Consider the following 14,675-nt stretch of genomic DNA (forward strand, 5'->3'; position numbering starts at 1 on the left):
CAAACCAAGAAACAAGTTGCTTTTTCTAGAGACAGTGACAAGGATTAACTTCTGGCTAACTAGTTTTCTACTTTTATTACTGCTGCTAAAGTCAATTTAAAAACTTCATCTTTCAACACCACAACAAACAAAAAAAAGCATGAGGCATGCAGCAAGTATAAACTAGGGAATGATGTAGGATATCAGAAGAGGGATTTCAAAAGTGCAAAAGGATCAAGAGAAAATAGAAGTACAAAATCCTACGTTCAAAGCATGTGAGGAAGTAAAAGCAAAAGTTCTCATTTGAAGGTGAATCAGTGGTAACTACTGTTAATAATCTGAAATTTTTATTCAAATGCCTTGCAAAAACTAAACCATGGCTGACAAATTCTAGTATCATTTTTTCTGAACTTATTGTTTTTTGTAAATCTGGCATACTCTTTCAGCTATGCAAAATCCAATAAGAGTTCAAATTTTGCATGTGAAAATGTAAGTCCCTACATATCCTCTACATCATGTATTAACTGTGAATTACAGAACCTCCTCAAAAATGAGATTTAAGAACCATAACCTGGTGTAAGATATCATAGAATCATAGGGGCTGGAAGGGACCTCAAGAGATCATCGAGTCCAGCTCTGAGTCCAATATATAGCTAAATAATCAGTCATTTCTGTAGAGAAGAGCTTAAAACAACTCTCCGAAAACTAATCATGGTGACTTTCATGGCCTATAGAAAGGACCCTGAAGAGTACTATATGCACCAAGCACTACTAAGAATGACCTCTCCCCTTAACCTCTCCACTTACCTTGAGTACGGCCGATGAGCATGTCCATTTGTGTCTATGCCAAGCAAATGCAAGAACAGAACCACCTTTTCTTCATTTAGTGCAGAGAACAACGTTTGATTACTTTTGGAAGAATTAAAGAAGCTCTGCATGGAATAAGCCAAATAGATATCAATCTGAGTACAATGGAAAAAGATGATAGGCAGCTTATTAAAACTAAACTGCAGCTGGTTTTGTGTCATAATACTGGTAATTATGAAAGAAAGATTGCTTCCTGATTTACTTATTGGAGGACAGCCACCATCAATATAATCAGTCCAAAGTTTCAACTAAGCAAAGACAGGATACACTTTTGAGAATTTGATTTGCTGCTTTCCTTTTCCTACCCTCATTAGGTAGAAATAATAGGTAACTGTATAGCATCCCTTCTTTGCCTCCTACGTTAACATGACTATACACCATTCCTGAGCTACACAAACAGTTTTACATACCTACTGAGTTCAAGCTAGAAGCAAAGTTCTCAATACTCTTGCTTTGGAAGCAGGTTCTGTGAAACTAAGATACCAAGCTACAACTCATTTACAGAAATCAATGTGAAACAAAACAAAACAAGACATGCTTTGGAAATACAAGAACTACAGAACGTGCATCTGCCTTGCATATGTCCTACTTAAGCATCCCTGAGGCAGATGCCGGGGGGTTGGGATCTTCTGAGACTGAATGAGTCTTGACATGGCTATTCAGTGTTAGAACAGGCACATTACAGCAATGCAAAATGCAGGCAGACAGCTATTTCAACATGATCTCCCTAGTCAGTCAAGTGCCCAAGGAAACAAAGTTGGGTAAAGTTTTAGTTCAAAGTAACAGTAACACATAGAAAAGTGTTTTTGAATTTCACATAGGAGCCTAGGGAAAATGCTGGCAGAATGAACCATTTCTGCCACCAAAGGAAAAAGCAACCTACCACATACCTGCACAACCACGGTGGAGCTGCTAAAACCTAAAGCTCATGCCTTATGTAAACTAAAATCACGGTAGCAAGCAGAAACCAAACTGGCAGCAAGAGTCCCATAGCAAGGTATGTCAGGATACCATGATATTATTCAATTCCCCCATTTATCCCTGAATATACAGAAGTCACAGATTCATATTTTCATGCTGCCAACTTCAGTTCTTCTAAAAAAAAATCTTACAAAAGATTTTTTACGCTGTTTTAAATATAGAGATGTTTTAAATAGAGATGCAAGAAAAAAAAAAATTGATTAAATTGGTTTGAAAGCAACGTGATTACTTTTATGGATGTTTTCACATCCCACATGGAACTGACCTTCTGCACATGATAGTAAACTAAAGAAGTCTTCAAGTGCACATTAATATTTTACAGGAGATAGTACTATTCTGCTTTCTTATTTTTAATTAAATAACGTATCAGGACAGATAAAGGAAATTCCTGAAATTACATCTTAAAATATGGATAAATATTAGAATATCAAACCCAAGCAAGCAAAAGAAACTTTCATGAGGAAAGCAAGGCCTAAGATTTCTCTCTCTCATCAGAGAGGTTCCCACATTATTCCAAAAATACCCCCACTCCCTAGCATCAGCCACCTCTCAACACAGAGTAGCAGCAACCAAAACAGTCTGTCTGACCTCAGGCTAATTACGAGTAAGACTACAAGAGGAATGAAAGTGTAACTTGAGATGCAGAATCTTTTCTCAGAGCAAAGAGCAAACTTTTTCCCATGGAAAAATTTTAAAATTGCATACTGAAAAGAAGGAAATTGGAAACTTACTGCAAAGTTATCTTGGGCTGCTAAAGGTGACAAGTTGATAAGCAGGACACGGAACAGCTGGGGCAAAAGCACTTACTTTTGCACTAGTGGTTGCCAAACTGTGTGCCTTCATTGCCTGTTTCTTTTTTTTTGGTACTCATTCACAAAATCTCAAAACCTATGGCAAAAAGTTGCCAAGCTAACATTATATGTTAATTATAGAACAATATTAATTATGTTAGTAGTTAGAATCCTACTTTACCTGGACCTCCTTCATGCAGGAGCTACTACTAGAAATCTCTTTCAACTTCATTTTTCCTACAACTTTGAGTTATACTAATGAGAAGTTTTACAAGGAGCAGATATCTCCATTTCCCAAATCCAACCAACTTTCTACTTTTATGGCAAATAGCCTGGCTACAACTGATATGCAATTTAGTAAGACTAGTAATAAATTTCCCATTAAAACATTCACAATAAACTGAAAGGTTGCTTGTAATACAACTACTAATTAAAATATTACAAGAGAAATTTGGTTATAACATCACTAATCTTATTATCAGATGAAATGCTAGTATCATATCCATTCTTGGATAAGAGAAAATAAGAAGACTACTACCCAGTAGGTCTAGCAAATCCTGATTTACTGATGTCTGAACAAAAGTCAGACTCAATTGGTGTCTACCAAGTTGCTGGGGACACCTTGCTTCCCCAGACTGAGCCCTCCTTGAAAGCACTATCTATTCATAGAGCTGATAAACTGTTGCTGATAGCATGGATGCATAAAAAAAGAAAGACTAAAACTTTCTCCTTCCACAAAGCTTCTTCACTCATAAATCCAGGACATCTTAATTAAGTTGGATGATGAAAGTTGTGTATTCTGATCCGTGCTCACGTGAGTGTTTGAATGGTTATGCCCATTTTTAGACACAAATGAAATGTTCAAAGGCAGAATAAAAATATATATGCTGGATAGAGAACGTTTATGCAAGAACATTACAGAAATAAATCATTCAACCACCATACTGCTATTTAGAGCAAAGCTATTTGTACTCAAATCCATATCAGGTCATGGCACTGTCTGCAGAACTTCAAAGTTCAACATGATCCAGTTCTGATTCCAACCCCCAGCTTATATATGCCCCCAACATACAAGGCACAGTCTGAAGGCTTGGCCTGGCCTGTTTCCAGCAGGAAGGGGTCATAGATGTACAACAGTCATGAAAAAAGAAAAAAGAAAAAAAAAAAAAAGACTGCTATCTATATGTCCATTTAAATCAGAAGACAACTCAATATCTTTAAAGTGTTTTCTACTTTGTTGTCTTAATAAATTGTGGTTAGACCACTACTGAGACTCATCTCCAAGCCTTCATGAATACCTACAATATTTTAATTATTTTGTCCTAAGTATATGAGTTCACTCTTAGAAATTGTTTTAATTAATATTTTTAAAAATCAGAAATGAATAATAAAAAAACTATTTTCTTTATTTTACTGTTAGCCTAGTCTTACAGTATTTGCTCCCTAATTTCTCTTCAGCACAAAGTATGATCCACATAAAGATTATTAACTAACCCAACTAATTGATGGACCACATCCTGCTAAATTCCATTTAGTGCCTTAATTATTCTGAAGAATTTTGGAAAAAGAAAAAAAAAAGACCACCAACAGCCCCATACCTATGTGGCTTTGGGCCACCCACAAGCTACTACATTACAATTTCACAAAGTCTTAATCCAGTAGCAGATTAGAAATGCACATCATCTACTCTATGCTCAGTTTTCTCAGACCCTAATGAAAAGACGTGATAGGAACTACAAAGAATAATACATCTTTTTCCTGCATTCTTAATATAAGTGATCTGCTTAAAATCTAGAGGCATAAAGACAAGAGTTTACACATCTCCTGACTGAGTGAGTTACTGCTACTTAGCAATTCTGAAGAGAACATGCAATTTCAGGAAGCTAGAGTTAGCAGTCCAAACCATTTTCCATTTTATCTCCATCTTTTTGAGGGGCAGAGGAAGTCACAGAAGGTACTCATGATATATGGGACGTGCTGACTACATAACAAAGAGGGAACACACCTGTTCATTCTACTTCCTAGAGTACGAGACAGAAATGCAGGGACCTGAGATGCAGGACAAAGTCAAATGATATGCCATTAAGTATTTGAGATAAAATTAAAGTGAGGAAAAAATACATTGTAGAAAAAGCAGACATTAGACTTGAGCAAATTATCACTATTTACCTACATATTCTCACCAGCATAGCTAATACAGCTGCTGAGTTATAATAGCAGAGTGACATCGGTTTCAAGCAGCCTCAAGTTTCACACTTCTGAAGTAACTACTGATGTATAATTGAAGATATGATTAATGGAATCAAATCCTATCCATTCATAGGATGAAATCTGGATAAGCAAAGTAGGTCTTGAAAATAATGATGGGTGCTAGTTCTAAGGAAAGTCATCAGTACCAACATCGTTTGAAATGCCATTAGGTGTTTGGAAGCACTACCCACATATACTTACACAACGCCAAATAATGACAGCAGGGTTTAACTTTCTGACAACTGTTTGAGAGTAATTGACAGACTCATTTCACTTTTATTACTCATACATGTTACACAACCTGAGACAAGAGCAAGTTCAGAAAGGATGGTGCTTAGGAAAAAAAAACAAAAACAAAAACAAAACACATCACGTTTCTGCTTGCAAACTCAGGAAATCACTTTCTTTGGAAACTCTAAGATATAACAAAATTTTCCACCTCACATCAAATTTTAAAGTAGATACAGCCTTGGTTTCCTAATGCAAATTAAAGTTGATCTGGTTTAAATATTACTTTATATGGTTTCAGTTTTGATTTACACTAGTTAGCTTACGTATATAGCCCAAACATCTTGTGGAAGAAGTTTATAAAAACACATTTAACATTATTATGAGATCCAGAAAGCTAAAACTCCTCACCTAATTACTCCTTTTATATACATACTTAGACACAAATAGCCACTATTAGCATTTCTTAATCCAGGATAGGTGAAGTAGCACAACATAACACAAATAAAGGAAATCACAGATACTGTGATGATACAGTACACAGATACAGATGTGCATTGGATATTAATACAATGACAGTATCACAGATGTCTGTCAAGCTGAGCAGAGCACCACCTGAATGAGTTATCCTGCTTCAGGGCCTGATTTGCCTTTTCCATAAAATTAACTGTGCCTCCTTTGGTAGCCACAGCATAGCATGAGCCTAAACAAATAATAAGAACTCAACTACATGTATCAGAACAAGAAACACTATAGCCAGAGTGGATAGAACTTAACTTCAGTAACACTGTCCATTTTATTTCCTAACGAAGACTTGTTTAACCTATGTCATAATATGTACTATGAAATTAACTAAAACACAAGATTTAAAATGGTTTCCAGTACTCTAAAATGATAGGGTTTGAGATAACATGCAAATTTATGTTTAAGAATATTCTCAGCTTTTCTTCAGGGAATGCTTATTGTCAGTGTAATTTGCATTGAATGACATACTATAATCCATTTAGCTGTTCATGATAATTAATTGAAGGGTTTTTTTTTTTTTATTTTTAATAGTTACTGCCTCAAATGATGTCTTCAAAAACTTTTCTATTTCTAGATCTAGGGTAAAATTGTCGTTACTCATGATAAAGTCATCCAGTTGTGCTTTTTATACACAGGTGAAGTATAAAAAGATTCTTGGCTCACCTTAACATGATCAAAAACCCAAGTGTCAAGTTTGGCTGCATCTTGAGCTCCAAAGTCTTCACTTTCTGCTGTGTAACAAAATGTATATACATGATCTCCAGTAGCACCTGCAAAAACAATACAGGTGGAATAGGAGACAACAGAAAGAAAAGGCTTTTCCCTTCTATCAGTCAACAATACAGTAACAGTGACGCATAAGAGCAGAAATCCATTAAGAACAACAATCCTATGAGAATTCAAAGGATCTCTCTTTAAATTACTCCTATATTTACATTTTTAAGCCTGGATACCATTTTAACTCATTAGCTTATTAGCAACACTGAAGGAGGTAAGGAACTATGTTATCTAGCATGCTCAGGTAAGAAAAAGCATGGAAAGTAAATAGGAATTGAACTAATTCCAGTTAAAGCAAGTAAAACAAATTAGTTTTGAAAATAGGAACTTCACTAAGAAACTTCTCAGAGGAAATAACACATCTAGAGTCCCATTTCAGCACATAAATTCTGTGCTTTTTTTTCTTCCTTGTTTCTTGTTTAAGAAGTCATACAAAGCTTTTGCTTGTTAAACTGAATCATACCAGACAACAGCAAAATGCCTGGGCCTTTTGCAAAGGAAATCATCATATACTATGTACAGGGCAGCCAACAGGAGGAATGCAACTTTACTGTATATTAATTTTTGAAGACGATGTAGTATTGAGAACAAAATGGACAAAATCAAGAAACACCTTCAAAAAGACCAAAGTCGGCATCTTTAAAATATGGATTCAAAATCTGAAGGGGAAAAGTACAGGACTATGTTCAGGCATGAAGTACAGCACAATGTCCACTGATGCGGGAACACAGCATCTGGACAAAATAATTACCAAAAAGCAAAGAAGAAAAAGATGGAAAAAGATGAAGATCTAGAAGAAAGTTAACTTCTGAAGTCCTGGAAAGATCTGAAACTAGGTGCAGTTTAATGCAATCTTTCTGTCAGTGGCTAAGCTGTTACAGCTTGGGGATGCTATTTCTACTTTGACTACATAAACTCCCAAAGGGGAAATGTTCTTCTTGAAGGCTAGCAAGCTTGTAGCTGATTTCCTGGATTTTACAATTATATAATGCAATTTTTTAAGCTTCCAGGCCATGAATGGACTAAATCCCAGCATAAGGGAGCTGTTTAACTAAGATTACATCCAAACCCACGCAAGTTATGCAGGTATTTCAGATCAGAAAGATGAAAGCCAGCACAGATCTTCTGGTGCAGTTCCCCCTGGCTGCCCTTCAGGAGATGTTACTACTGCTTATAAACCAGAACATGCATAGCAGTTCTCAGTCTGAAAAAAAAAAAGAAAATACTCCAAGGCATTTAGAAATGAATTATGGAGTTCAATTTGGTGGATTAAAGGACTTCAAAAGAAGAAATAAGCTCTGGCAATCACTGTAAGAATGGCTACAGTTTAAAGAGGGTAGAGTTCTGTACTTTTCTTCGACAGCATTACAGGACATCTGAAGATGTGTTTTTATGAATCACAATACCAAAGCATGCCATTTGCAGAATGGGTAAAGGAATACATCAGGTACTTATTCATTCCATTTTCTACCATAGAAAATAAACAAATAAATAAATAAATAAGTAAGTAAAAACCACCAATCTTGCATTGCTGAAGAGAAACACAGTGGTAAAATAAGGCCATACCAGGAAAGCTTTGGTATGTCTAGGAGGTCTTGCAAAACAATTTCAAGAAATAAGAAAACAACCTGCTAGGTATTTCATAATGTACTTCTGTTTTTTAAGAAGTAGTAGGTAACAATATACCTGATTCTGAGGACCATGAGAGAAGGAAACAAAGATGAGACAGAGAAATAGATAGCAGTCAAGGATGAAAACATCTTTTTAGAAGCACAGAACTCAACTGTCTGGAGGTGTCATTTCACTAATGGAAGCCATTGGAGGTGTCAGAAACTCTCGTAACAGTTTATCAGCTGTCCCTACTGCAGAATTCTGCCCAAAATCCCAGCCTTTAATATCAAGATTCAACTATTAGAATCAGGAATAAAATCATCCTACAATAAAATTACATTCTTACGAAACCAAAACTATCATTCCACTAGCAAGAAAGTTTTTGTGTCTGACAAGTCTATCAGGTGTCATCCAAATCCACACTAGCAGGAGTATAGTTGGCAAATTTTACATGAACAAAAGAGGCAAAAAAAGCATTAAAGGTGCAAAGACAGTAAGATACTGAGCCAACAGCGCACAGCCATTAGAGAACTGCCACCAAAGAGAAGAGCAATGTGAGAAATGTGGCTTTCTTCTAGCCCACTGTTCCTACAGCTCAACAAGAAGAGGAGACTGACAGGTCTATTTCAACCCAAACACAAATACTGAGGTGGCACAAACTCTTCAGAATAACCCCAATGAAGCTGTGTCCTGACTGCCCTCCTGGTCTTTATGGTACCACTCTCAGGGCTGAAAAACCAACAACTTCAGTCCTGCTCCTAGTTTCCAAGAGAGAAAAATAACTCATAATCCTAGCATATCCCAAGCTCAAGGGACTCATTATTTTCACATAATGTCAAATTCAATCTAAAAATACCATAGGAAAAAAAGATTGAAATTAAAACACCAAATCAGTATAGTTTAGGAAAATCTAACTATTGGAAAGTAACACCTTCTAATTCTACCTTGAATTAAGTAAGTTTCACACTAGTTTCAAAGATATTTCAGTCATTTTCTTAGAATAGCTCTAATCACACAGACTTTCACAAGTCAGACATGAATGTGTTTTGTGCTGAGATCCATGAGCATTTTATTTACCTTCTCTATAGAATCTACAACTGTTTGATTGAAATATTTTTTTTATGACAGGAAACAGGATTTTTCACTCCTTGACAAAACTCAGGTTTTGTCATGTATTCCTTATTCATCATGAGGTAACAGCTTATAAAATTCTGAACATTCTGACACGATAACAAAACCAACACAAATATTCATAAGATCTAGTAATTTCCAGCGTGAAAAGAGGGAGAGAATTCAAGCCACGCTTCACTCATCTTTTGAACTTCTAAAGAAGTGAAATCTAGACATTAATACATATTTTATTCCATTAATTTCTGCATTATAAAAGCCAAAGTTCTCTATCTCTCTCTTTTGCAGAAGCTTATTATAAAGAAACAGTTAATATCTTTAGTCTACACATGATCAAAAATAGATTTCTTACAGATAAGGTTTATATTGGAGAGAAGGAAGAAGGAGAAAAATACCTTTTTCCACTAAAAATTAAACCACCTTTCTATTGTGACAGAATGATTCATAAACAGCATCTACTTCTCCAGTAGTGCTGCACTAAACCTTCCTCCAGTAGTGCGGTCACAGGCCTTGGATAGTTCACCTTTGGAGGAATCAAAAAATAATTCCATTGGCGCCACCCACAAGCCACACTGAGAAATAAGGCAACTATCCAGCATCACCCTTGCACATCACTGCAGAAAACATTAAAGTTGCTTCCAGTCCCCTGCTTATCAAAGAAAACCCGCAAAAGGACAGGGCTTTGAGAAATTCTTGAATTCTTAAAATATTTTCCCAAGACATCTCTAGAAATATAAATAATCTGTGTCAGGGCAGTGTACAATCTTTCCTCACTCCCCAGCCACCATAACAGTATTTTTAAATAAAAGCTGTAATCTGAGGTCATGGGAAAGCATAAGTTGTAGAAATATTTCCTAGCAGTTTATCATAAACTTAAATTTATATGAATCAACCCAGGAACAGGGAAAAGAGGTGTGTGTGCAGCAAAGGAGATACATGGGAGGATGGAAAGAGACAGGAGTTCAGAAAAAGTTCAGTGATTGAGAAATGTGATAGATGCTTTTTCTAAACCAATATTAGACTCTACCGCTTTCCTCCCAATCATATTTCGCTAATTTATGTCAACACTTAAACAAAACAGCAGTATATGCCCCTAGCTTGTCCTCGTTCTTTCCAGAGAAGAATGAAATTAAACCTGAAGACCTTTTAAAGTGTTGAAGTATCGCTCAGTACTCTGTATGTCCAGAGACCAAGCACACTGGGCTGATAGGACTTTTAACACACTGCACACTAAAAAGATATCAAATTTCACACATAGTACCATGCAGTTCCAACTAGCCCATAGTTCTTCCCTTTATCCATTATTGTTCTGAAACTGAAGCCTGCAGTAAGTCACTTCTCCAGCAGACACTCAAGAAGTATGGCTCCAATTTTATCACCTGACTCACTGGAAACTGCATGCACGAGAAAAAAAAAAAGCCTAAGCTGTAGATCTGCAAGTAAGAACTTTAAACCAAAGGAAAACCATCAAGTCTTTTTTAATTATGGGTGTTTTTCCTTCAGTGTATTGATAGAATTAAGTAAAATCTATTTAAATGTAAATAAGGACATCTTAAAAAGCTTCCTTTTTCTCCACGTAGTCTTCAATTCACAAATTAGAAATCAGATAAGCAAAACAAACTGGAAATTTGTAATTCGACTTCTTCACTAACTTGAGCAAACATGTCTATTTTATTATAAGTTCATAAGTTCATAAGTTCATAAGGTTGGAAAGGACCTATAAGATCATCTAGTCCAACCATCCTCCTATCACTATCTCTACCCAACTACTAAATTAAGTCCTTTAGCACCTCATCTAAACGCTTCTTGAACAGCGCTAGGGATGGTGCCTCAACCACCTCCCTAGGCAGGCCATTCCAGTGCCTGACCACTCTTTCAGAAAAGAAATGCTTCCTCAGGTCTAATCCAAATCTTCCCCGGCGCAACTTGTGGCCATTTATTTTTTTTTTTTATTATTTTTTTTTTTGCCCTCGGCCAGACCCTTTATTACAGAAGGGCTTTTACACAGCACAGACACACCAGCTCCCCCCATGCACAGCCCGGCCTGCCCCACAGCCACCCCACGGAGTGGGGCATTGCATAGAGAGGAGCGGGCGGGGGGGGGGGGGCGGGGGGTGGGTGACACCGGGGCCGCGGGGGCGGCAGGGGGCAGAGCCAGCCCGCCCCACACCTGGTGGCACCGTCCGGCCCCGCCGTCCCCACGTATCCCCGCAGCTGCCCGGGGCCGGCTCCCGGCAGAACATTCATCCCAAATAAATTAAAAAGATCCCCCCCCACCCCCACCCCCACCCCGGTTAAAAAGCGTCCGCCGGGGTCACTCCTCGGGCGGTTCGCACATTATCTTATAACTGTGAATAAACTTAAATCCTACCTTTGGCAAACATTGGCAGAATATCTGGGCTTCCCCAGCTCCATGTGTATTTGCTTTCATTGAAAACTGAGTCAAATTCCACTGGATTCTCCTTCCATCCTATTCAAAAAAATACAAGGATATCAAAGAGATTGCCCCAAGATCTCACTAATGGCTAAGACTAATAGTCCACGCAATTTTTTTAGATCCAGAGTTTTCCTTGTTCACAACAAACTCCACCTTTGGATCTGTTTTACTTCTCTTTACCTGTATTTGCAGTACACTCCTATTCATCAAGAAATATGCTGAAAACCTAAGGCAATCACATTATTCAAGGATTCAAACATAAAACACAGACGGTTTACCTTCTACAAAGCAGTAACTTTCCTGACTTCTAAATCTCCTTTTATCTGATTGAAGCTTTCGACATTTTATGCAGTAACACACACATGTATTACATAACCAGTAGCCATGTTCCATTCCTTCACAAAGAAACTGTCAAGATTTTCTTCCTGTGACAAAGCAGCTAACAAATATAGAGATGTTCTTAACAGCAACTCATACCAATCCTGCATTTGTAGCAGATGTCAGAAGGAAGAATCCTTTAATTATAAGTCTGGACAAGATCAGATATATCCTTTACTTCCCCTTTTCCAAAAGAGGCACACAACATTGCAAATGTTCCTGAAGGAATGCATTAAAGCACCTAAGAAACAAGGCAGTAATCTGAAGGTTTGTATCACATTACTGACCACCAAGCATGGAGCAACCTCTGTCAGACTTCAGATTTTTCGCTTTTCGATGCTAATTCATCAACTCCATTTAACAAAAGTTCAGCTACAACACTGCAGTTTGTACTTGTTTGCAACATCTACTTAACCATCATCCATTACACCTCAAATTAAAACTGTTACATGAATCCAGAAGGTTCTTCTGCTTTCAGACTTGGGGTGCTACGTTTTACTATGTTACAAAACATTAACTCATCTATTTTTATAACTGTCGACTGTGGGAAAAAAATATGGAATAAGAAATTTTCCACATCACTAAAATACTTAATTTGGAGAACAGGGTTCAAAACTTTGGGAGGCATACCTTTAGCAACTGCACTGACATCTTCATAAAACCCAGCTATCAGCGCAACATGCCCTGGTCTGGATTCTGTAGGGACTCGCGTGTGAGAGATGCCCCAGCTGCCATTGTTCTCCAGAATAGCACTGAAAACAAGATAAAAGGCAGTTAATGCTTCTAACTTCTTGCAAGTTAAATGATTTGCAGACAAAAGGAGTGACATGCAAATGGTAGGTGGGAAATATAAGAAGTCTAGATTTAAAACAGATTTTTGCTTTAGCCTGCTGTGCAGGAATACAAACTGAACACTAACTTACAAGCAGCTCTGTATTGTAATGCTCCACAGACAACACTGCCACTGTGTGGACCATCAGCACTTCAAAGAAACTAGCTGATGTTTTACAGAATTCAGAATTAATGTGTGTTTTTTCCTTCTGCTTTCTAACATGGCTGTAACCTCCACTCCAACACTCAGATTGTTGCTGTCTGGCATTGCTTTTCTTTGTTCTTTCCACTTAGCTTGAAAGTCCAATCGTCCTTTGCTCACTAAATATGCTCAGCTAAGATTAGTTTTTGTGACCATGTCTGTCTCTTTTATCTGTGCTGAATCTTGGAAACCAGCAACAAGAAGATATAAACCAAATGCAAATGTAAGGTGCATATCATTTGAGCAGCACTGAAAATACAAGGAAACATGGACTTTTTGCAGATGCAATGATGTACATTCTCAACACATGTATATGTAAGTACAGAAGTTGCCTAGGGATTAGCTACAACCAATAAAAAGCAAAGAAAATAGAGAACAAAGCCCAAATATAAGAAACAACATCAAACTATTCTTGTCTGCTGAAGACACAAACAGCTGGAACACGTCAGAGAACAAGCAAGTGAGCATTGCCATATGCTGTTTTCTTGTCTCCATCTTCTGGAAGCAGAGAAACATTCACTGCCCACTGCCAGGGCAAGGGGTAAAGGGAGAAGTAAACAAATTACACTCTGACATATCTTATACTAATGTTGAGGGGAAAAAAAGAAAAAGAATCTTCTGAACAAATCCGAAGCAGTTTTAAGAGTCAAAATCACTAGGAAAAGTTATTTTTGTTCTTCGAGGTATAAGTCACAAAACGTGATAGTGTTATTAAACATGAATACAGACTAACAAGACTCCAAGTTCATGTTTTGCACTTTTATTTTTAACAGACTATTTTGACTTTATACAGTTGTAAATTGCAAGACCTTTACATTAAATTTCAAGCATATTTCTCATTAATGAAATAAGAATCTAACCAAAAGCTAAAATGTAAGGCTTCAATATGCTCATAGGATTCACAGTTGTTTGTTTTTCTATACTCATATCGGCTCTCACATTCTCAAGCCTACTTTAAAGTTCACAAGACTATTTGGAATAGTTCAAATGTTGCAGTGAAAAATGAAAAAGGTCATACAATGTTCTGATGTTATTCCTAGCTACCATTTCAGTCAGGTATTAACATACGTAATACTGAAAACAGGTACTATTTTCAAAAAAAGACTTAAGCATCAGCTAAAGTGGTTTCTAATTTATTCTCACTGGAGATTGATCAAGATGCATTACATTAGCAGCAGACTTGAGACAAAGATAAAACAATTTTGGCTTTCCTCTCACTTCACTGTCACAACAGGTAGGAAATTGTTTTAATTAGACTTTGATTTCTATCCCTTGGATTACTTCCCAAATCAATTTTGCTCAAGTCAGAAAGTAATCTGTTATCTTTGCTCCTGTGAGGTTGTATTACCAAACCTGAAGTTAACAATAACACAAGGCAGAATATAGCCAGAATGTCATATACCTTCTCAAAATTCATTTAGTCATTTTGAATTATTTCAAAGCCTTTCATTCAGAGGAAATTCAAAAAACAATAATTTGCTTGACAGTATAAACACTAGCTACACATAAGTGATGAATATGATATAGTAATACATACAAAATACGAGTGACAAGGATTAAAATCTTTTCCTTCTAGTCCTTAGCAGCAGCATCACAGCAGTTCAGAACACACCACCTGCTGTCTCCTGCAGCTACTTGAACACTGATGGATAACAGATTTTTCAAGAATATTTGTGGGAGAAAAGCCTGG

General features: G+C 36.9%; 1 protein-coding gene across 2 annotated transcripts in view; it reads right to left on the reverse strand.

Moving 5' to 3' along the window:
* The window catches only part of PIGN (phosphatidylinositol glycan anchor biosynthesis class N), a 97,756-nt gene that overhangs the window by 72,261 nt on the left and 10,820 nt on the right, over window positions 1-14,675 (reverse strand). For both annotated transcript variants that reach the window (XM_065752383.1, XM_065752382.1), the window contains exons 3-6: window positions 12,583-12,704; window positions 11,509-11,607; window positions 6,285-6,391; window positions 787-911 (exon numbers count right to left, since the gene is read on the reverse strand). In XM_065752383.1, coding sequence (XP_065608455.1) covers window positions 787-911; window positions 6,285-6,391; window positions 11,509-11,607; window positions 12,583-12,704 — 453 coding nt within the window. The remainder of the gene's footprint in view (window positions 1-786; window positions 912-6,284; window positions 6,392-11,508; window positions 11,608-12,582; window positions 12,705-14,675) is intronic.

This window comes from Cyrtonyx montezumae, unplaced genomic scaffold, assembly GCF_038088225.1.
Source record: "Cyrtonyx montezumae isolate F1298 unplaced genomic scaffold, pur_monq_1.0 scaffold_8, whole genome shotgun sequence".
In the NCBI taxonomy this organism is placed as follows: domain Eukaryota; kingdom Metazoa; phylum Chordata; class Aves; order Galliformes; family Odontophoridae; genus Cyrtonyx; species Cyrtonyx montezumae.